General features: G+C 43.5%; 1 protein-coding gene across 8 annotated transcripts in view; it reads left to right on the top strand.

The window, feature by feature from the left end:
• The window catches only part of DPYD (dihydropyrimidine dehydrogenase), a 504044-nt gene that overhangs the window by 132764 nt on the left and 346152 nt on the right, over positions 1–25128 (top strand). For all 8 annotated transcript variants that reach the window (XR_009557876.1, XM_035123777.2, XM_035123779.2 and 5 more), the window contains one exon: positions 8538–8625. Coding sequence is in view for 7 of the 8 variants with exons in the window: in XM_035123777.2 (XP_034979668.2) it covers positions 8538–8625 (88 nt within the window). In the remaining variant the exon portion in view is untranslated. The remainder of the gene's footprint in view (positions 1–8537; positions 8626–25128) is intronic.

Here is a 25128-nt window from a genome sequence, read left to right as displayed (position 1 = left end):
GTGGCAAGAGCTGGGAGGGATAAAAAGCTCAGCATTTTCCTTCAGCTCTTTGCCACAGCAACGCTACCCCTGCCTGGTTGCCTCTGGCCTCTCTCTCCTTGGACCCTTGCCTTGCCGACGCCTTGATCCTCGACCCTTGGACCCTTGCCTTGCCGACGCCTTGATCCTCGACCCTTGGACCTTTGCCTTGCCGACGCCTTGCTCCTTGACTCCCAGATCTTCACCTCTGCCTTTCTCCTTGACCCTGCGACTGCCTGCTGCTGGACCCTCAGCCCTGCACCTGTTCCTGCTTCTACATCACCATCTTGCCTCTGGTCCTGACATCCTCAGTCAGGGCTTCAATCGCCCGCTGACCGGACCGTGACAGAGGCTACATAATTCTGCCTATTTAAGATACTATAGGTAGTATCTGAAATTCTCATGAAGGGAACTGGAGGCTGCATGCTTGAATATATTTTCTTCTTCCTTTTGAGCGTATGTTGTGTGTGTATGAATACTATCACAGCCTGTCTTTTTCCTGCTTCCCTGTTGTCTGCCATAGTTGCATGAAAGGTTGTGAATAAAAGGAAACTGATTCTCAGAAGCTACAGGGCATCCCAAAAAGAAAACTCCAGTGTGGTGTGAATGGGAATATTTCCCTTCTTCTATCACCTTTATTCACATTCTTAGACAGGTATATAGGAAAGCCTTAGCTGAGTACATGCTTTGCATGCACGTTTAGTCCCTTCGCATCTCCAGTTTAAAGGAATCGGGAAGGGAAGGGAAATGATTCTGCCAGAGACCCTGGAGAGCCAGATGATACTGGTCTAGACGGACAGTCAGATCACAGGTGAGGCAGATCCCTAGTTCTCTGACTTCCAGTGCAAAGACTGTTATGCTAGCATAAGAGTGTGAGGAATGTTTGCAGAATATGAAATACAGTGCACTTTTTGCACTAGCAGAAGCCTGTTTTGCAACAGGTTGTGCAACGTATGGACCTGGAAGTTTCGGGGCCACTGCAATCTGTGTGCCAGCAGCCATGAGAACCATGTTGCATTCCTTCTCTTGCACAGTCTAGCCCAAGCCCATTCCACTAGCACAACTAATACATTGTTAAGGGACTTTAACTTAGTATTACGCAGAATTCCTTCCCTACATTCTTGTTAATGTCAAGGGTGTCTCATAGGGAATTTGGGCAATAAGGGTCAGGACACAAGTTTATTTTGATCTCCGGCAGGCTAGGGACAAAGGTGAGAGCTGTTTCCTAGTTCTGCTGGATCTCTCAGCAGCTTTTGACACCATCAACCATAATATCCTTCTGGACCATCTAGAGGGGTTGGGAGCTGGGGGCTCTTTTATACAGTGGTTCCGCTTCTTTCTCCAGGGTCGTGTCCAGAAAGTGGTGTTGGGGGATAAGTGTTCAGACCCCTGGGCTCTCACTTGTGGGGTGCCTCAGGGGTCCGTCCTCTCCCCCATGCTTTTTAACATCTATATGAAGCCGCTAGGAGAGATCATCAGGGGGTTTGGGCTGGGTGTTCATCAGTATGCAGATGACACCCAGCTCTACCTCTCTTTTAAATCAGAACCAGTGAGGGCGGTGAATGTCCTGTGTGAGTGCCTGGAGGCGGTTGGAGGATGGATGGTGGTGAACAGATTGAGGTTGAATCCTAACAAGACTGAAGTACTGTTTCTGGGGGGGAAGGGAGCGGGCAGGGGTGGGGGACTCCCTGGCCCTGAATGGGATAACTGTGCCCCTGAAGGACCAGGTGCGCAGCCTGGGAGTCATTTTGGACTCACAGCTGTCCATGGAGGCGCAGGTTAATTCTGTGTCCAGGGCGGCTGTCTACCAGCTCCATCTGGTACACAGGCTGAGACCCTACCTGCCCTCAGACTGTTTCAGCGGAGTAGTGCATTCTCTGGTTATCTACCGCTTGGACTACTGCAATGCGCTCTATGTGGGGCTACCCTTGAAGGTGACCCGGAAACTGCAATTAATCCAGAATGCGGCAGCCAGACTGGTGACTGGGAGCGGCCGCCGGGAGCACATAACACCGGTCCTGAAAGACCTACATTGGCTCCCAGTACGTTTCCGAGCACAATTCAAAGTGTTGGTTTTGACCTTTAAAGCCCTAAACGGCCTCGGCCCAGTATGCTTGAAGGAGCGTCTCCACCCCCATCGTTCTGCCCGGACACTGAGGTCCAGCTCCGAGGGCCTTCTGGCGGTTCCCTCATTGCGAGAAGCCAAGTTGCAGGGAACCAGGCAGAGGGCCTTCTCGGTGGTGGTGCCTGCCCTGTGGAACACCCTCCCATCAGAGGTCAGAGAGATAAACAACTACCTGACATTTAGAAAATAACTAAAGGCAGCCCTGTTTAGGGAAGTTTTTAATCTGTGATATTTTAATGTATTTAAATGTGTGTTGAAGCTGCCCAGAGTGGCGGGGGGGGGGGGGGGGACCCAGCCAGATGGGTGGGGTATAAATAATAAGTTGTTGTTGTTGTTGTTTTGCCTTCTGTTTGCTCTACCCCTTTCCAAAAGTAGTATTGTCTCATACTTATTTTGCTTTTGTTGCAAGAAAAGACCATTTGTTTGGCTATGTGGGTGCAGCTTTACAAGCCCATGTGTGCTCTTATTGTGAATTGTTCTTCGTTACAAATTACTGGCCAACCTGTGTTGCTATATAGAGAGCCATGTGGATGCATAGTAAGTGTAGTCATCACACATGGTATTGGCTAGCAGCCTTGCCTTCTACAACCCCACTACTGATAGAAGGAAGCAGACAAGAAGTGACCTTCCTGTCTTCTCCCAGGGTCAGAGCCCACAAGTGGGCAAAAATGGCAGCTTGTGAAACAGCTTGTAAGGCTGCAGAAAGGCAGGGGCTGGTGACTTCACTGGGCAGAAGAGCTGAGATCTCTCTCTGTGTCTCTCTCTCTGTGTATGAAGTGACTTTGAAGCATTTTGCTAGTCTGATCAAAACTCTTCTGACACCTGAAATTCGCTTGAAGTTCCTCAGATATCTCACTTAGAGAGATGAGTTCAAATTGAGGCTGAATTTTGCCTCTAGTTGAAATGATGTGCCATCTCCAGCTGAGATGCCCCTGGCCTTTTCCATGGCAGCCACAAAAGACGGTATCTAGAGAATGTGCAAAGGTGAGAGAAGAGGAGGCCAGGTAGAGTGGTAGGCAAGCTTAGGGGCAAAGCAAGCAAACCCTGACATCTTGCTTGCAACACACCTTGAGGCCCTACCTGTTTCAAAAGAGCATTAAGCAAAGTTTCATATATATATTTTAATAGTGGGAGTGGGGTATCTTTACTCAAAACAAGTTTTGTGAAAATAGGTAGGTGTGTTACTTATGGTTTCCCCAGCCATGTTAATCCTTAAATATAGTTCGGTTAACAGTTTTATAAAACTAGCAAACAAGGATGGAGGGGGGTAGGTAGGAAGGGGGTACCTGATGCAATGTTACCTGTGGCTGCTATTATTTGCAGAGTAATAGAAGCAGAAGATGGATCTCCCATCCCCTTTGGTGCCCTCCTATGCAATCAGAACTGATATCACTGAGCACTGATCTGCAGGATGTATGTGGAACGGGAGCAAATACATGTGCCGATCTTAGATGCAGATCTCTGCCTCTCCCAGTAGCCATTGGGGGGGGGGGGTGAGAGGAGCAGAGGGTTCAAGTGGAAACCTCTTTCTGCACACATTTTTTTGCTTTTGTGTGATCGACTGCCATGCTCCGGTAACTTTCATTCACACGGGTGGGCGTGGTGTGAAACAACAGCAGACATTGTTGGATATGTTGCCCTTTTATGTGCATGTACATGTCTTTTTCTCCATGATTCACCCATGAGAATGGTGAGAAAGATCTGTGTGCTGGAATATGTATGCCCCAATTTTGTCATGTGGGCAGCAGTGGTGTGAACTATGAACTGCGAGGGACACGGGTGGTGCTGTGGTCTAAACAACCAAGCCTCTTGGGTTTGCCGATGGTAAGATTATAAGGTCGGCAGTTCGGGTTCACACAACAGGGTGAGCTCCCGTTGCTTTGTCCCCAGCTCCTGCCATTCCAGCAGTTCGGAAGCATACCAGTGCGAGTAGATAAATTGGTACCGCTGTGACGGGAAAGTAAACAGCGTTCCGTTGTGCCAGAAGTGGTTTAGTCATGCTGGCCACATCACCTGGAAAAGCTGTCTGCAGACAGATGTCGGATCCCTTGGCCTGAAAACGGAGATGAGCACCACACCCCACAGTCGAATTTGACTGGACTTTACTGTCCAGGGGTCCTTTACCTATTTTTACCTTTACCAAATTATGAAACCCATGGCAAAATTACAGTAGAAAACTTCTGTGATTTTTCAGGTTAATGGGATTTCCCCCCTGGAATTTTAACATGGAAATGACTGCTAAGTTCCCACTAGATTGCACTACTTTTCCAGAGTGCTTTTAAGGTGTTGTATAAAATTGTATAAAATGTGTGTGTGTGTGTGTGTGTGTGTGTGTGTGTGTGTGTGTGTGTATATGTATATATATATATATGTGTATATATATATATATATATATATATATATATATATATATATATATATATATGCCAGGTAGGGAACTGTCTGGAAAAAGGAACAAAGTGCTGTCTGAATGCAGCTATTGTCTCATTTAGAAGGCTAAAACTAGGGTTCAGCACCCCTGTTACTTTCTCATAGAACAGAACATTGTTGCTAGTAATTCATCTATTACAGAAGAGAGGCCACAGGACTATTTTTATGGGAAGAAGCTCAGCATTTTTCATCGCCCTGACTCTTTGAAGTAAATTATTGTTCCATCCAAAGTTTGCTTACCCATGCCTGGTGCATGATGTTGACATAGCTGCATTCTTACAAAGCTGCAGGTAGTTTCTCCGGACTCCCCCAGTAAAATAAAAGTATATATTTTTCCATTTTATCATTATTTAAATTTACTAAATAAGTGTAAGGGCAGTTCCCTGCCATTAGGCAGAATGTAGCTGCTGATCTTTGGACAGCAAAATGATAGTTATTTTATGTATTGTTTTTGAATTGTTACTGCTATAGGTGCGGTGAGAGGAGAAGTACTTGTTTGTTTTTTTCCTGGCTGGCTTTGTGTACTGTGTGGGTTTTTGTTTTTACTTTGGGTAGGAACAGAACCTCCACCTTGATTAATGGCTTCTTAATTGCTCTAAAAATGTTATTTGGTTCAAGTGCATAACTATGTAGAAGGGGACCTCTTACAAAGAAAGGGAAGAGTGACGTGCATGCACGCGTGCGCGCGCGCGCACACACACACACACACACACGTGTGCATGTGGCAATTTGCGTTGAATTGTGGTTTGCAGTAATTGTCGTCTTCCCCTTAAGTACGGAGCCATATTTGTAATTTCTCACAGTATCTATCATTTAAAGCCATTTAGGTAATAACGCTTGGGCATGCCTTTCTGCTGTCTTCTTTTATGGCATTTGTCTGGCTCTTCGGAATGTGGTACCTTTTTCTGTTTTGGTACAGTAAATGCACTCTGTAATATCTATTATGGCATGGTCAAAGGATAATTTATTGTCAAATGGAAAAAAATAGGTCAACCCTAATGTCACTTGATGATCAAACCCCCCCAAGTTTAATAAAACATCTCACCAGCATGCATCCTGCACAGCGGTTGGTATTTTATTACAACTGCAGTACCTGGGCTATAGCAGTGGTGTAATTACTGAGCTGTCAGAGTGATAAGTGGGATTAATGGCAGCCTGATGCACTTTAGTCTGCAGAGTGCTCTGAGAATTGGAAGATGGTGTTGTTATAAGCGTCTGTCTATACTGGCATATTCACAGCACTCTCTCCCCACTTTCCCCACCCAGTGCCACAAATTCAGGCTCACATTGCCCTGCCTCATTAGCATCTGACATTTTCAACAGCTGTTACTTGTGTGACAGTTACTGTTATTGTTAATATCACTCCAGTAATAATAATGCAAATAAATATATATTATTGACGGAAGATGCATAACGATGCTACACCATAATCTATTGCTAAGATGGCTTCCTAGGCAGTTCTTTCAGATGTTCTCTTTGCAGGTTTAAAGTTAGACGGGTGAGACCCATTACCAGTTGTGGTGTTTGTCCAGCACCATCCCCCAAGGTGTCATATTTAAAACAGGCTATAGTTTATTTAAAATCTGCTTTCCTAGAAGATCTTCAAAACAAGAGCCCACACAATTAATATTTTCTCATAAGTAGCGTCTCTAAAATTGAATTTTCGTGTATTTTATTTGAAGCTTAGACCTACATGTAAGCCTTTCCTTCCTTTGATCGCTGTGGTTCCTGTAAACTTGCTGAAATGTGTTCTGAAGCTGTCTCTTTTTATTATTGGTCTAACATTGTCAAAAAAAAAAAAAACACAAACACAAAAAACCCACCCCACCCTGTACGGACTAAACACTCTTCCTCCCGCATGTGGTCCAAACTTATTATCTCATACTAACTACAAGTTTATTGTTTCAACATAATACAGTATTCTGCTTGCCAGAAATTGCAGGGCTCACCATAAGTGTGAGGCATTGAAATGGGATGGTGCGCTGTGGAAACAGCAATAATCCTTAAGGTTTTATATAATGTGTGTCAAGTACTCAGAGTGCTTTACGTACATTAGTGCTACAATTCTTGCAACAGGCAAGGTTGGGAGGTATTACTGCTCCTGTTTTTTCGATCCAGGATGAAGTGGTTTCTTCCAATTTAAGATTTCATTTGGCGTTGGATTAAGCATGCAAGGTATTGTAGGGCCATGTCTGGAGCCTTCCTGGAGGCTGGTGAAATGTTTCTAGAATGATGAAGGGGGCATAAAGGAATAATTGCCTGTGGCGTACATACTCATGCTATGATCATTCCTGCATTCAGGTGTTATGTAGTTTTTCTCAAACCTGTTTGGCTAAGAGACAATACTGGGCAGAAGAAAGCAACTGCGAACTAGCTGTGATGCCTCTCACAAAGTTTGTCCTGGAGCTGAACATGCCTGAAAACTATCTCCAGTCTTTGGCTTGTAACCAGCGTAGTGCTAAGTTCCATAAGCACAAGAATTTCCACTTGCACAATGGGACCTTATCTCCTCCACACACACGCCATGTGCCCCCTAAATCTGATTTGGGGAGTGTGTAGGACATGCATGGGGAAGGGGAAAGGGGGCAATCCCATTGTACAAGTGGAAATCTTTGAGCTGTTGGGGCCAGGGAGTTACATCCTTTTCACTTTCCTATTTCCCTTTGCCATCACATGCATGCATTTCTTGTGCTTAATTGCTCTTACGAATTAGTCCACACACACTAAGTACTTTACCTAGTACAGGGGTCAGCAAACTTTTTCAGCAGGGGGCTGGTCTACTGTCCCTCAGACCTTGTTGGGGGGGGGGGCGGACTATATTTTGAAAAATAAAGAAGGAACGAATTCCTATGCCCCACAAATAACCCAGAGATGCATTTTAAATAAAAGGACACATTCAAATCATGTAAAAACATGCTGATTCCCGGACCATCCACAGGCCGGATTTAGAAGGCAATTGGGCTGGATCCGGCTCCCGGGCCTTAGTTTGCCTACCCATGACCTAGTTGGATTTTGCTGAGACATAACACTAAATCAAGTGCACAAAGCAGCTCCCCTCTCTTTCTTCAGCCTGGTTGTGAGGAGATCAGAGGCATCCGCTTCCATTTTGAACTCACTTTGTTTATAGTGTCATTCAAACCAGAACTCTGGTTAGTTTTGAATCAATAGGCCGCAATATTGAAGCTGACTTGTTTGAACAAACCACAGTTAAAATTAACCACAGTCCTGGCTTAGACACAATGATAAACCATGGTTAGCTGAAAATGGAAAGAAGTGCTTCTTATGGCCACACCAGAGAAGCAAATGATGGAGAAGTGCATGGACCCAAGACTCAGTCACGTGGCTGACCCCAGCCTAAATGATCTGATTTTAGTCACTCCTTCAGCTTTTTAAACCTTTGTCATTCATTGAGTCATCCTGTTGGATGTAGGATAATAAATTCATGAATATTTGTGAAAACCTGCTCAGTAGGAAAGCTAGAATTTAATTCATTCTTTGTCATTCAGCACATTGTTTGAGCATCGAGCATTGCATTTGCCTATAACCTCATAGTGAACACCAGAAGACTGTGAAGGGAGGTGGAGAGAGGATGTGATAGCCATTGATTCAGGGAACAACTCCTGTTCCTTTTGCCCTTAGAAATAAAAGCTCTGGAGAAGAAGACCATGTTGTCGCATAATTCTAAGCATGATACACTTACCCACAAAAGAATTGTATTTTATGAGTGGCTTCCTTCTGACTTTTGTCGCCTGAGTGATCTGCTGGTGGTTGCCTTGGTTTGCCTGTCTGTGGCATGGGAATAATGGCACTTCTCCCAGGAACATTTTTTAGTTGTTGCCCAAACAGTGAAGCATTATTAATTTTTAGATTGATTAGCTTCTGTCAGGTACGGGGGGGGGGGATGTATGCTTCTGGCAGTGTTCTGTGCTGTAAGTCGCTTTAACTCATTTACTCTCTTCCCCAGGTGCTTAAAGTGTGCAGATGCCCCCTGTCAGAAGAGCTGCCCAACTAATCTAGACATCAAGTCATTTATCACAAGTATTGCAAACAAGGTAAGAAGAAGAAAAAAGAGAGGAAGAGGCTGGTTCACCAAGAAAACGAAAGCCCAAACCTGCATTTGCCGCATTTCTTTTTGTATGATTGAATTATAGCCCTTATCTTTCTATGTAGCTTAATGAAATAATGTTTAGAAGCAGCTATTATAAAAATTTTAGCAGTCTTTTCTTAATTGCATAATTACTCTTGCTACTTTCCTGTGGAGATATTGTGCAATAAGTGTATAGCCAGTGTATGCGTTCAGTCTGCCTTTTCAAGTAATTATATATCTTTGCATAAAACTGTTGGTTTCGGATGGACCTTCTTAATTGATACTATTAATTATTATTATTTTTTAAAAAATAAGCAGTTTGTGGAGTAAGATTCACTGGAGAAGTTTACTAGGCTTCTGCAGCTTTATTTTATTTTGTTTCTCTTAAGTAGATAATGTCTTGTCCTCAGAGAGCTCCGCTAATGTAAAATAAGCTAAATGGTTTGTGGAACCCACGCCAGAATGATGTGGTAGAGGAGGAGAGCCGAGATTTTCTTCTAGTTTCGTTTTTAGTTTACTTGAGAGAGATTTTTTTAAAAAGAACCTTGAAGTAAACCTTGAAGTGCAGGGCCTTTTATGAGGGCGGTGGCAATGTAGTTTTTTGTTTTTTCTTTTGTTCCAAGAGATTCCTTCAACTAAAACTTTTTTTCTTGTTTAATGGCAAAACCTAGTTATGAGAGTGCTAATACGTAGCACCTACTTCAGTTAATAGGATGGAATGGAACTAACAAAAGAAAATGTTGAAAAGCACTCAGTTTCAGCCTTGACTGTGGTGCATGTCTGTGTCTGTGTGTGTGTGTGTGTGTGTGTGTTGCAAATCAAAAACCAAACCTTATGAACCCTTTCAGGCAAATACTTTGTGCTTTTGAATTTTACGGTGGGTCAAATTTTACTGACTATTGGGTTTCTGCACTCATTCCTCTTCCCTTAATAATAATCAGTATTATTTGTCCAGAGCAGGGGTTGTCAGCCTGGTCCCTACCACCCACTAGTGAGTGTTTCAGGATTCTAGGTGGGCGGCAGGGGGTTCTACGGCACAAGCTGAATTCTCCTTCCATCGAGCACTGGTGGGCGGTAAGGAAATTTTACCACCAAGCAAGATCCATTAGTGGGTGGTAGGTATAAAAAGGTTGACTACCCCTGGTCTAGAGGGTGATCTTCAGAAACCTTGACTCATTTAGTCTTCTCTCTAATAAGCGTGTGCAGTGGTGGTGAGTTTCTGCTGCCATTCTGGCAGCCTTGTAGCTCAGAAAGGTCTGATATGGGACCACAATTAGTTCTTACGTCAGGAGGCGCCAAAGCCCAGTGGTATTAGCCCTCCATGTGGCTCATGCGCAGAGGCGCCAGCTGCTCCAGAGTATCGGGGGGGGGGCGGTGCGTGATGCAATGTTGCATGATGTCCTGACATCACACACACAATGTCCTCTGAATATTGAGGGGGCACAGCCCCTTCAAAAATATTCAGGTGGAACTCAGAAAATTAGAATATTGTCGAAAAGTGCATTTATTTCAGTAATACAACTTAAAAGGTGAAACCAATATATGAGATAGATGCATGACATGCAAAGCAAGATATGTCAAGCCTTTATTTGTTGTAATTGTAATTATTTGTCGTTAGGCAGGTCAATTATAAATGGAATGTAAGTAATGAAATGTAATAATGATGTTTATTTTTGTATTTGTTTTATTACTGTGGAATTTCCAAAAGAAAGCATTTGTAAAAATTAAAAGAAAAAGAAAAAATAATAAGTTGCATTACTGAAATAAATGCACTTTTCGACGATATTCTAATTTTCCGAGTTTCACCTGTATATTAGGGGGCTCGAAACTGTCCCGGCCCCTAGGAGTCAGTGCCTGTGCTCATATGTAAACAGGACTTTTAAGTATGTGCAGTCAGAGTGAATTTACATGCGAGCTATGATAAAGTTTATTGCTTTAGATTACGAGGGGGCACTAAATACAATATTTTAAACTCAATTTCAAGTGTCACTCATTGGTTTAGAAAAGAAAGGAAGCAAGGGAAACACTCTAAAGCAGACATTGAAACTCTTTTCACAAATGCCAAGTAGGAAATCATAAGATTTTTTTTCTTTAAAGTATTTCATATGCAACTAGAGTTTGCAAAAAATAAAAAATAATGTTTCCATTTGATAGTTTTTAGTTGCATCTTGCGTAGATCCTGGCACATATGCAGGTATACAAGTTAGTTATTTCTATTTTCATGGTCCTTTCTTTTAGAATAATGCACATTTTCTTGTGTGTCTCTGTGTTCTGCTATGGGCCTCTTAAAATTGATGTAGTTTAGGGCCTCAGTATGGCTTATTTGAGCCCTGGATGCAGTGGCCAAAGGTGTATATCAGAGACAGAGAAGGCAATACTCAAGATTCCTGCTACATAGCATCCAATTCTGTCCATGCTCTCTCACTAACTGGGAAGCTGTGTGACTCTCTGGTTTTCATTGAGCTTTCATTATTGCAAGTTCTTTGGCTGGTGGAGTATAGCAAATGCATTCTTTTGTCAGGTATTTAAGGGCCTTTATTGTGTATTGTGTGTTTTGTTGGGAAACTACTGTAGCAATCATAAAAGGTCAGGGATTCTTGTTCTCTCAAGCCTGGGGCATTTTAGATATTTGCAGGTCTTGCACAATGTGGTCTGTTCTACATTTCATTGCCTGTAGACCTCAACTTGGCAAGAAAGGGGTTGGGGCGCCTTTCTGGGTTGAGAGGGTAATTGAATTGCCAGGCGCAATGAGCCTTCAGCCTCCTTGAGGAAAAAGGATGTCACTGGCTTTGGCGACATTGTGCTAGGTTTCCACATTTCCGCAAAGTCTAGGCCAGAACTTCCTTTCGTTACTTCTCAAACAATGGGATTACACAGCCCTGCTTTCCAAAGCATGCAGACTATTCTGCCGTGTCCTTTCTAGTCGATATTCACCATGATGTGCAAACAGCCTATTTCTGTTGTGTTCGCTCAATAGGTGACAGACAACTTTGAGGTTCCCCCGTACTGCGAATGCTTGTTTGGGAGAGGGAGGGAAAGGCAACAAGCATGCGTTTTGTCACTACATAGACTGCTACAGAAGATCAGACGTGTAAAGAAATGATTTTGCTGAGAAGCTTGAAGGTATCATAATTTATTCATGCTTTCACTGGAGACAAGCCGTGTTAAAAAGCAAATGTTTGCTCAGCGTAAGAGCAGAAGGAACCAAGTGAGAATATGGGTGCAGTGCTCTGGTTTATTTCCCAATCATGTCAGTGGGGCCCATCCCTTGTGTGCTGTAGCCCAGATATCCTGAGGTCAGTGGCATGCGGTCAGTGGACTATGGGAACTAGGCTAGTCCCCTAAAGAGTTCAAGAGCCCTGTCACCACCTCTCTAAAGCCCACTCAGCTTTGGAAAGGAGGCAGCAGGGCTTTAGTATCCTGTCAAGAGGCCTGGCGTCTCTTTCCCAAAGCCCAGGAAGCTTCTGCCCTGCTTAGGGAGGGAGGCAGGGCCGGCCCTACGGCCAGGCTGGGTGGCGCAGGGCGCCAGGGTGCCCGCCTGCCAAGGGGGCGCTGCACAGCTGCGCCCACCTGCCGCAGAGCTGTGCCCGCCAGCCCGGCCATGCAGCTCCGGCCGTGCAGCTCTGCCCGCCTGCCGCGCTGGGGGTGGGGCGGGAGCGCCGGAGGGATCCATTGCACCACAGCGCCAGGGCGCCAAATATACTTAAGACGGCCCTGGAGGGAGGTGCAATGTCGGCACCCCGCTCAATCAGCCTTGCAAGCTGGCACCTCTGGTCCTAACTGTTCTGCTACAAAATAATAACAACAACAACAACAACAACAACAACAACAATCACTGCACAGCACTGCCTGAGGTGTGTATCGTATGTGAGGAAACCAAGTGGAGAGAGTGAGGAAGTGGAAGGGAAACAGAAAGGGACAGGAAGTCAGGGAGATGGAATTGCCCCATGCTCACTGCCAGTTCCCTACAGCAGACTGTGAGCCCACAGCAGAAGTCAGTCGTCAGAAGGAAGCACATTTTCCCTCCTCCTTTGCCCCCTTAGATTGATTGATTGAGCTGGCTTAGGGATCCGTTGGATCCCGAGTCAGACCCACTGCTGTTTCATTACAGCATAGAGGCCAAGCTGGACCAGATTGTTGAGCCAGGTCCAGGCTGGTACAACTGGCGAAGCAAGGGGGTGCAATGGGGGTGGTCCGCCCTGGGTACCACCCTGGAGGGGGGTGACACTCAGCACGCCCCCCAGGACTCACAAGCCGAGCGGCGTGGCTTAAACGCCAGGCGGATGGTGCCGGGATCCTCTGCTCACGGCGGCGGAGTGGTTTGCTGCCGCTGCTGCTCCGTAGCGCACATGTGCATAGTGCATGTGTCGTACGTGGTGACGCTGCACATGCGTGCTGCGTGGCGACCCCCCGCCCCTGGGTGCACACCCCTGGATGCCGCTCTGGATGCCCGAGCTGCTTCCTCCGCCCCTGGCTGGTACAATGATTGGCCTGCCCCCTACTTTCTGCACTTGGCCAACAAGAGTGGCTTAGGCACAGTTGCAGCTGAGGCATTGGTTTCAGTGCAGCTTACTTTCAAATGAATGAGTATAAGATTGCAAATTAAGTCTGCCTAACACCTGCACACCATCCTAAAACTTACAAACTGTGCAGTTTGGGGCTCTAGCATTATACCCATCTTCTCCTCTCCTCTGCTTTCCTCTTTATTTTTGCATTTTTGCTTTGTATCCAGCATAAAGAAGTCTTATGGATAATGTAAGATTTTACTTTCTTGGGCTCCTTGATCACTGCAGATGGTGACAGCAGTCACGAAATTAAAAGACACCTGCTTCTTGGGAGAAAAGCAATGACAAACCTAGACAGTATCTTAAAAAGCAGAGACATCACCTTGCCGACAAAGGTCCGTATAGTTAAAGCTATGGTTTTCCCAGTAGTGATGTATGGAAGTGAGAGCTGGACCATAAAGAAGGCTGATCGCTGAAGAATTGATGCTTTTGAATTATGGTGCTGGAGGAGACTCTTGAGAGTCCCATGGACTGCAAGAAGATCAAACCTATGCATTCTTAAGGAAATCAGCCCTGAGTGCTCCCTGGAAGGACAGATCGTGAAGCTGAGGCTCCAATACTTTGGCCACCTCATGAGAAGAGAAGAATCCTTGGAAAAGACCCTGATGTTGGGAAAGATTGAGGGCACTAGGAGAAGGGGACGACAGAGGACAAGATGGTTGGACAGTGTTCTCGAAACTACGAACATGAGTTTGACCAAACTGCGGGAGGCAGTGCAAGACAGGAGTGCCTGGCGTGCTATGGTCCATGGGGTCACGAAGAGTCGGACACGACTAAACAACAACAACAAGGGGGAGGGCTTATAGAGGACAGCCCCCCCCTCATCAGGTCGAGATTTTCGCAGAGCAGCAAGTCCAGTAGCGGATCAGATTACAGGAATCAGGAAGTAGAGAGGGAGGGGAGAGGCTCTGACAGCATACAAGAGCCTCAACACCGAGTAGAGAGGGAAGCAGCTGGGAAGGAAATGATGAGATTGGCCACTGGAGAGCAGTCAGAAGGACGGTCCTTCCCCCCCACGCCTGAATTGAGGTGCACAGCACCCCATAGGGCGAGAGGGAGGCGCTTTGGGGTTCCCAAGCTGTTATGCTGGGCGCGAAACAGGAAGAAGCCATTGCGAGGTTCTGACTCTGGATATTTTCCAGACTCTTTGCACTGTAAATAATATGCACAATAAAAACACCTTAAAGGCAAGGAGGTGTGGAGCATCATTACTCAAGAGTAGCTGCAAGAACCTCTGACAGATAACTTGAAAGCTTGCTCATTATTTTGTGTCATTTTCGTTATTCCAAATAATAGGTATTGCCCCTTTAGTATTCTGAGTGATCTAGTATTTTAACCTTTTCTCTTTGCAAATGTCTCATTCCTTCCCTTCCACACCCCCCCCTCAAATTCATTCCCTTATTTACCTGCTTTCCATTCCTCTGGCCTACTGTTCTTGCTTTCAACAACTCTTTCATCCTCCATCTTTCTCTCTCGCCCCCACCTCTTTCTTACTCCCTCTCTCCCTCTCCCTGAAATTATTTATTACTTCTGCTTTCTTCTCTCTTCTCTCTCCTTTTCCTCTGTTTTGTGTTTAATTCTTTCATTTAAGATTTAAAATGTAATGAAACACAGACGTTAGACGCAAGAGGGCCTGTTCTCAAAATGACAGCTCAAATTGTGCATGCAAATTGGAGACTGTGTGTGAAAGTCTGTACTCATTTGCACAAGCCATGCGCGCTCATGCATGCCATTTAAAACTGCTACATTTAATTTTAATAAGTGGGGCTTCAAAGAAGTGTCTTTAATTTTTGATACAGGATAGATGTCACCTACATGCCACTGCAAATTGTCGCCAAAAATCATCTGCCAGAGTTCAGAAGCAAAATGATACAGGGAATCATTAATATGAGAAACTGATTATTATTATTATTATTATTATTATTATTATTATTATTATTATTTTAAAAGGAAACTAAAGCTGCTAGTATGCACTGAGTTATAATTACATAGAAATCTGCATTTTAATTAACCTTCCTTGAAGGATTTCTGGGGTGCTGGGTTTTTGAAAGTTGACTTTTATTCAGTATTTTATGTGCATCTTGATATTTTTCCAGGTCGCTAAGTACAAAAGCATTCAGATGAAAAGTAAGGATGTCCTTGATGTATTTGAAACATTGACTTTCCTTAAGATATCTATCAGTACTTAATGTACTGAGATGGCTGACAGCTGGTTTCGGTTGCCATAGTGTAATTATGTAGAATAGACTGTCTCGATGACACCGTTTCGATGAAAGAATATCTCGCATTCTCGATGACAAAGACTAAAGTGACAGTATAAGCACCAACTTATGGGGTTCTTTTTTCGTTAGCGGTGTAAAACTACAGGGTTGTTTTGGTGACGCAAGTCAAATGGTGCGATGTAACGATCAATGGCAAAATAAGAGGGATATTGATACCCTGTCAAGGTTTGCGTTTGTTCCACTCCCCCTCTTCCAATTTAGTCTGTAGTCTGCATTACTGGAATTTGAAAATAATAGTTTTTAAAACCTTATGACAGTTCGAAGCTCAGCCCTTTTCATTTCCGATTTCCAAAGCCACAACTTCTAGTTTAATGGGAATTGGACAACGCAGTGGGTGGTGTCCAGATAACTTGTTGCACCAGTGCAAAGATTTCTGCTCCCTATGTGCATCCTCCACCATTCTGTCACAGAGCGTTGGGGAAAATCCCAGGAGAGAAAAAAGGAGGAGGGGAAAGTTCCATTGCACAAGTGCAAATCCTTGTGCTGAAGGAAGTAGTTAGTTGGTTAGGCCATAATATAATACAGTGGTACCTTGGTTCTCAAACTTAATCCGTTCTGGAAGTCTGTTCCAAAACCACAGTGTTCCAAAACCAAGGTGTGCTTTCCCATAGAAAGTAATGCAGAACGGATTAATCCGTTCCAGACTTTTAAAAACAACCCCTAAAACAGCAATTTAACATGAATTTTACTATCTAATGAGACCATTGATTCATAAAAGGAAAGCAATGGTACTATAAAATAAATCAGACAGTATTGTAGATGATACAATTTAAAAATAAAATAAAAATTCTTACCTGCACTGAGGATAGTCATTGTTTGGATGGGGGGCTTTTATCCATTTCCGCAGTCACATAATCAATCAATCAGTAGCTGAAGTGGGTTCCACACAGTCACAAAAACAAATGAACCAAAAAAGCCTCAAAAACAAAAATGCAAAATAAACAGCAAAAACAAAAGCGCCAAACTTAATCCATTCCGGAAGTCTGTTTGACTTCCGAACTGTTCGAAAAGCAAGGCACATCTTCTGATTGGTGCAGGGGACCCGGAAACAATAGCCAACAACCGTATCGGACGTCCAGCTTCCGAAAAACATTGCTTACTTCTGGGTTTTCGGTGTTTGGGAACCAAGGTTTTTGGGAACCAAGGCATTTCAGAATCAAGGTACGACTGTACACACTTACCTGAAAGTAGGCTCCATTAAACTGAGTGGTGTTTACTTCTGAGTAGACGTGTAGAAGGAAGGGAGGGTTATATACAAGTAAGACAGAGACAGGGGGACCCAGGTGGTGCTGTGGGTTAAACCACAGAGTCTAGGGCTTGCTGATCAGAAGGTCGGCGGTTCGAATCCCTGCAACGGGGTGAGCTCCTGTTGCTTGGTCTCAGCTCCTGCCCACCTAGCAGTTCGAAAGCACATCAAAGTGCAAGTAGATAAATAGGGACCGCTCCGGCAGGAAGGTAAATGGCGTTTCCGTGCGCTGCTTTGGTTCGCCAGAAGCAGCTTTGTCATGCTGGCCACATGACCCAGAAGCTGTCTGCGGACAAACGCCAGCTCCCTCGGCCTATAGAGCGAGATGAGCGCCGCAACCCCAGAGTTGGACACGACTGGACCTGATGGTCAGGGGCCCCTTTACCTTTACCTTTTTAAGACAGAGACAGAGTACTTATTTAAACCAATTGAATTTATTAAGTTTCAACACAGTCTATAACATTGTTGCATACCACTCCAACCTCTGAGCAGTCAGGATTCCAGGGCTTCCGGGCAGGGGCACAGTGTCTCCTATTGCAGCCTGGAATAGGTGCATTTATGCACCAGAGAATGCCTCTTCCACCCCTGGGTCAGGCCTGACCTGGCTGTGGCTTCCCTTGATGTGAGAACCTGTTGTGGGGGAGCCTGGTTGCAAAAAAAGTGTGGCTGGGGTTATGCCCTCCCCCCATGCTACGCCACTGGTTCAAGGCATTTATTCAGGGTTCAGTTTCCTTAGAATAAAGGACAGTGGGAACTGTGGTGTTTTTTTATGCTACATGGTTTATTTACACATATACACAACCTGAACCTACAATAGAGGGGCTCACAGCATTAACACCCCCAGAAGGTCTCGTTTCTCTCTAATGCTGCTGATATTACTTGCTGATGAGCACAATGAAGAGTGAGTTGTCTTCTTGATGGTTGCAGCTCACATAGAAATTGCCCACATTTTGAAACTCTCTGATAGTGGATCTTTTGAGAAATGATACACCCATGTATGGGATGTGGCCTTGTTTTTTGGGGGGGAGGGGGATGACTCATGAATGAAGGATGTCAAGAAATTTGGCCAAACTTGATTAAAGTGGTACCTTGGTTTATGAACTTAATCCGTTCCAGAAGTCCGTTCTGAAACCAAAGCATTCTTAAACCAAGGTGTGCTTTCCCATAGCAGCGGGGGACTCAATTTATACTCAACAGGAAGTGGAACATGTTCTGCTTCCAAGGCAAAGTTCACAAACCAAAACACCTCATTCCGGGTTTGCAGCGTTCTTAATCCAAGTCGTTCATAAACTAAGATGTTCTTAAACCAAGGTACCACTGTATTTCTATGCAGCATGGCAATTCCCCCCCCCCAAATGTAAAAAACAGTCCTTGTGTTCTTATACAGTTACAACCTCTCAGATGTCCTGGACGCACACTCTAGGAATAAAAACAACAACAACCATTGAGATCGTGACTGTGTAAATGCAGCATAGTAAAGGTAAAGGGACCCCTGACCATTAGGTCCAGTCGTGACCGACTCTGGGGTTGCGCGCTCATCTTGCATTATTGGCCGAGGGAGCCAGCGTATAGCTTCCAGGTCATGTGGCCAGCATGACAAAGCTGCTTCTGGATGTTTACCTTCCCACTGTAGCGGTTCCTATTTATCTACTTGCATTTTGACGTGCTTTTGAACTGCTAGGTTGGCAGGAGCTGGGACCGAGCAACGGGAGCTCACCCCGTCACAGGGATTCGAACTGCCGACCTGATCAGCAAGCCCTAGGCTCAGTGGTTTAACCCACAGCACCACCTGGGTCCCTCATATGCATAATGCAGCATATGGTGCATTATTTTGACTATGTAATCTCTCCTTTGCTTTGCTTATTGTTCATTCAATTTGTAACACTTAATAAAATTTCCTTAACTTTGAATTCATCATAATTAAACATTATGAAACTTTGATAAATAAGAAACCCTCCACATTTGTGGCTTGGGGACCTTCTGTTAGTAACAAACAAAACAGCCCCAGTTGAGCTCATGGAATCAGCTTCAGAGTTGCTTGGATCCTTGCTATACCACTGGAGATATAATCATAATCCCGTATCAGGCACGACATTGCGCTTCATGCACCGCCATCCTGAATTTGTCAGGCCTCGCCGTATCAAACGCCAACTGTGATGTGAACCAGAAAGCTTCCCCGTGTGTTTTTCAGGGGAGAATATGTACAATTTCGGAAGGCATTGTGCTAAGCAGCTGAATTAGCTGAACACACAAACCTTTCGGACCTTGCTTTTCAATATGGAAAGTTTTGGGGGTAGAGTGAGTAGGGATGGGGCCTGAATTAGGGCCTGAATGTGTTCCCCTACACAGTTTGTGCCAGAGATTGCCTGTTGCTTCTGGTATCCTCTGTGGGGAACATTCTCTTTCTCCTCCCACAAAAAAAGCTCTGTGTATACCGGTAGTTTGCAAGTATTCATTGGAGCCTTTAGATCGTTGTAGGATTTCAGTTTTAGGGAACTTTAATTTAGGTACTAAAAAATTGATCTGGAAGCTCTTCCACAACTTTCGTACAGTTCTTTTTTTCCTATATTAGTATGGCTAATTCTATATATCCTAGTATAGCACTATGTACACAGCAATCCAAATCTAATCCAAATAACTTTATTGTACTAGCCATTGACCATGACAATAAATAGATTTACTAGAACTATTTTAACACAAGGCTAGCTTTCCGAATTCTACCATTTCAATTGGTTTCTATTTTAGATTTGCTTACTTCCTTGCAGCAGAAAATGAACTTGGGTTATTATTACTTTGAAATTCCATCTGAAGATCGCAGGGCGATTCGCGACATACTTTTTGGGTGCAGGTTTCAGTTAAAATCAGTGGGATATATTTCCATGCAAAGGCTGTTTAGGATTTTGCTACCAGTTGCGAGCCATTAGTTCCATTCTAATTATGCAGAACACAGACTTACAGTCACTGTGCATTTGAGAAAGTTACAATATCAGGAATTTTCAGTGTGGAGTATAAATAATGGATGCCAGAATTGGAGGGCAGTATAAATGGTACGAGCATTTCCTGATAGAAAATGCAATTTCTTCTGGCCTAACAGTATTGATCCTACATCTTTTAATAGGTTTTCTCTAGTAAAAACATTCTCATTTACATGCATATTATGTAATGCTTCCAAGTGATACATGTGAAGATCCACCTCTGTCTGCTTCCAATTATTGATGTCTGTTTAAGGCTGGCTTCTGTTCTCTTGGTTACCAATGCAGTACTTATTGACATTTTGATAAAGGAAACCACAAAACATCCTATCCAGTTAGATGCATGCCTTCCTGTGGAATTGCCCAGGAGAAGGCATTTTATAAACAAAGCATGAGCAGGCATCTATTTAATTAAAAACATTTACAAAGCATTCTGGTTCCAAACCCATTTTTATTGATGAATAATGGTAAACGTCAGACTTCCCTGAATAATCATAATTCATTTTGGAACCTATCTTCCTGATGGCAGCCATGGAGTCTTGCTACCTTCTTCATGTTCAGTTAAATCTTATTAGCTGGAGATCACAGCATGCTTGGGAAAGGCTGTAGTGTCTGCAGTAAATCATTTGGTTTCATTTGTGAGGAATGTGGCTTTGTGTCTGGTCTTGCACAGAATGGGGAGCTCCAGTTTATTCAGCAGTAAAAAGGAAACCCAAGTCAAAGAGATTCAAGTTAGGGTAGTCTCTGAAAGTTTGTAAAATGCTGTAGTTGCAAAGCTCCCTTGGTGAATTTTGATTTGACTTGTAACATTTATAGAGACTGGCATGAGGGATGGGGGAGAAAACTGTTCAGTTTGAATTTTAATGTCAACCTACCTAATTCATATTTCTCCAACCAACATGCAAACTGAAACATGGCTATCAAAATTCACATCTCTCTGAATTTTGCAATGCAGTTCGCCAACCAAAAGTTGCACATGGGAAAATTGTGCATTGAAATTCTTATATTCATAAAAAATCACATACAAAATTGCATTGTATTTAGGTAAATTGCTTACATATAAATGCATATAAGATGCAACTGGGATGCTTATAGATTTTTATTCAGGCTTTTTTAGAAGAAGAAGAAGAAGAAGAAGAAGAAGAAGAAGAAGAAGAAGAAGAAGAAGAAGAAGAAGAAGAAGAAGAAGAAGAAGAAGAAGAAGAAGAAGAAGTTTACACACTGATGTGGAAATGGGATAAACCAAATACCCTGTGGTACAAGAGTGGAAAACTTAAAATCTGAAAGGAACTGAAATTGTCAGGTTTACCCATCCCTAACTGGTGTCATGTATAATATTTTTTTAAAAAAAATAGTTAGAAGGGTTCATATCAAATCTTACCTCAGGCATTAAGTCGCTGAGTAACCTTAACCATCCCTGTAGCAGGGGATAATGATTGAAGTATGGATGAAGAATACTGGCAAGCCAAGCCCTCATCTGAATGCTACATTGCCTCCTTGCTTGAATTTTGCAAATTTATCAAGTTCTGACATGAGAGGGGAGGGAAATGAACAAACCTAAACTAAAGCTCATTTCTAAGCTCCTCCTGAGTTTTAGAATACGTATAACACTGAATGCTGGGAAGTTATTATTTCTTCTGGTTTTTTGATCAGGAGAAATTAGGACATTTTTTATCCTGAACTGGCTGTCTCCAAGCTTGGTGAAATGTCAGGAACAAACATTGTCAGACACAAACTTCCAACAATTATTCTTCAAAAGGCTCAGAGACTCAGCCCATTCCATTCTATTCTACCTCTACCAGAATGAAAGTTTAATGTATTTTTAATCAGGTTTTCTAGGTTTAGGCCTACAGGCCATAGACTCACCACCCCCTGAGTTATATAAATAATATTGTATGATGCTTGTATCTGTCTGTGAAAGAAGCTGAGAGTGAGAGATGGGTGACACAGGTCCGGGGGGGGGGAGAGAAGAGAGAAATAGATGTGTGACAAAGAATAAAATCATGGATGGAGGGGAATCATGGGAATGAGAGAAATTCTTCCATAATTCATTGATTGGAGGGAGGATTGTATGTGGTGTCATTTCCCAGCCAAAGCATTGCTTACAAACCTATTACATATTGGTGACACTATTGTAATGTAGCACTAGGAGAAAGGTGGGCAATAGTTTTCATTCTAACATAGACTGAAGCATAAACAAACAAACAAAAATATTTCAAGCTACAGGAAGTTGATTTGCATTAAACTTCAAGAACTTCTACCAGTACCAGCAGTTGAACAACTGATAAGGTGGGAAGGATTTCACCTCTTTTGTGCTTAACAAATGTTGCCTTACCTCTAAAATAGCCATTAGCAATGTACTGAAGATATGTCAGTGTAAGGGAAATGCTGTCTTTTTAACTGTTGGGCTGTCCCTTGGTGAGAAGCAGGTTTGTTTGCAGTGTTTTAATACTCTCAGGGGTGTATAGAGAGGTTGAAATACAGGGGCCACTCGCCCTGTCAAGGAAGTGTGAACTTAGCCTACAGTTCCATAGGATTTCTATATTTTTAAATTCTTCAACAGACTGTAAGATTAAAAAACAACAACAGAACTCTCTGTTTTCCTTAAGAAAAAGCCTACCGTTTTATAACATACCTTTAGGAACTGTGCTGATTTAACAAGCAAGGTATGTGACTGACCCGCTTAAACATTTAACAAAGGCTATATCCTTGTGGCAATATCCAGTAGTCTCCGTTTTACTGACCAAGTGTAAATGAGGCAAATGTCAAGAACCATTCTTTTCCGGCAGTCTATGTGCTAACACTAAGCAGCTTGTGAAATCTGTGCTAGAAGGGGTTAGATGATTGTCCAGCTTCCATTTACCTCATTTCAGAAAGTCTGTGCAAGTGTGTAGACATTTGCCCATTGCAATTCAAGGGAAGTGTAGGGTTATCGGCAGGTTTATCACCAGCTATTAGCAATGACAACTAAATGGGATCCCCATGTTCAGATATGAAACCTTTGATTGCTGGGAGCAAACAGGAGAAGGCCGTCACTGTAACACCCTGCTTGTAGGCTTCCCAGGGCATCTGTCTGGCTGCTATCGGCAACCGAATTTTGTACTATATTACTTTTGGCCTAGTCCCGCAAGGCAATTTTTATTCACAGTGTGCTCTAAATAGAGAGCAGAGTGGAAACAATCTGAGGCAGACCAAAGGTGACCATCATTGTAGAGAAGTCTAGAAATGCCGACAAGCCACACATAGGGAATGGGGAGGGGAGAAGGCAAAAAACTTAAAATCTAGGGTTTTCTTCACTAGTGCAGAATTTCTTCCCAAGGGCAACCAGATCTTGAAAGAGGAGCTATTTCCATAGACTTTCAAAGAAGGTGGACTATAACTCAGGGGCTAAGCACATCTTCTGCATGCAGAAGTTCCCAACCAAGAGGCTTGGGTAGGTGGTCATGGAGAAAATCCCTGCTTGAGACCCTGCGGAGCATTCAGACGTGAGGATTATTGTGCTAGTTTTCCTGATTCTAATGCCAGTTTTTCTGTCCTGGATTCTAACAATCCTTGACACTGCATTGCTTGTTGAGCTATGGAACTGGTGCTTTTGGATCACTTATAGTGCCATGCCATGCTAAATTTTAAATGGCAGGAAAGAACTGTATGATGGAATACCACCTGAATTTTTATTGTATGAATTTACAATGAAAAGCTCCAGTGATTTTCTTGGTTAACAGGGTTGCAAACAGATTTTTTTCCCCCCTGCAAACAAGGAACATGGAAATGAGCGCTAAGCTGAGTGGCTTTTATGTCACGTGATAAAATGTGAAAATTATCAGGTAAGGAAACATTGTGAAGACAGAATACAGTGCTCTCCAAAGGCAGCCTGAGTAACACTGGCCTAGCTACATTAACACTCTCAGTATAAGGCAATGTGATATGCTTGGGATGTTATGGACTACAATTCCCACCACCCCTTGCCATTTGGTCATGCTGCCTGGGGCTGATGGGAATTGAAGTCCACAACATCTGGAGGACACTGTGTTGGCTTCCTAACATATTTGAGTTCTGTGTTTTTCATTTTGGCATCCTTGATGCCGATGAGGGTAGTGGAAGTTCCTAGATGCCAAAGGGATATGGTTGATTATTTCTATTTGGTGAAACTCTCTTTAATGTGCTGCGGCCAGTACTTTTAAAGAACTGTGTTCTGAACCTCAGGTCAAAAGGAGCGCTCATGGGAGTGGTTGGGTGGAGGGATACCAAGGATGTCAAAAACAGCAGAGAGATCAGTTCTAATGCTTTATTAAAGAAGGTGTAGACCAGGATTTCCTAAACGTGGGTCTCCAGCTGTTTTGGGAATTCCCAACATCCCTGACCACCGGTCCTGTTAGCTAGGGATGGTGGAGTTGTAGTTCCAAAACAGCTGGAGACCTAAGTTTGGGAAACACTGATGTAGACTTACAACAAAGCAGCCTGCCAGGTCTCCTAGCCTTGGCAGGCACGGGACAGACACCACCACAAGGAGATGGCTTGTCTGCACCCAAGGGAACGTATGCACATTCTTTATACACAAAGCAGCATGCGTCACTCTAGCCAGGACTTCCCATCACTCCACCTGACCAGATGAGGGCATAGGTGGCAAATACCCAAATCTTTCAGAGACTTCCCCTTTCTAGGCTCAGAGCACAGCACTCCCAGCCCACAAATAAGGATAACATCACAACAAGCCAATGAGCTTATATCAAAGCAAGTGAATATAAACATTTATGAGCTCTATGCTACAACAACTCCCAATTAAGTGTGGGGTTATCAAGATGGTGTTTGCATCCGGAACAGTTCACCTTTGTTTCAACACAAACTGCCCTTCAACTTATACTTGTATTGTATTGTATTGTATTGGCTCATGGTTGGAACAAATAATAATGAGCAGCTCAGAGAAGAAAATATTTTTGATCCCGGCAGGGTTTAATCTAACTCAAGAGATGAAGCATCATTTCTTCCCAGTACTGAATGCTGCCTTTAGATGTCAGCAGCTTGCTTACAGCTGCCTAGAAATTAATAGAAAATCGCCTTTTGTATATTTTTATAGCATTGTTTATAAACAAAGTTTTTTACAATTCTTCATGATAACCATCACTGTTAGTCCAACTGACCATCAGGGTGACTTACCAATGGGCTAGTAGACTTGCATCCCAAGGTTTCAAGCAGAAACCCAGCACTCGGATCACTGAATTGCTGTTGCTCTTCCCAGGACCATCATCACTGCAGCCAGTATCATAATTAACACAGGCTATAACCAGCCATATTGTTGGTAAATTAAGTAGGCATCGGTTTGCCAACACTTCCCTCTGAATTGTTTATGGGAGAAAATCATGTTTATCTGGAGCTCTCTATTAGAGTTCTCTAATTAGTCTATTA

The sequence above is a fragment of the Zootoca vivipara genome, chromosome 7 (assembly GCF_963506605.1).
Source record: "Zootoca vivipara chromosome 7, rZooViv1.1, whole genome shotgun sequence".
In the NCBI taxonomy this organism is placed as follows: Eukaryota; Metazoa; Chordata; class Lepidosauria; order Squamata; family Lacertidae; genus Zootoca; species Zootoca vivipara.
The sequence above is the reverse complement of the archived record's forward strand: the minus strand, read 5'-3'. Positions and strand labels throughout refer to the sequence as shown.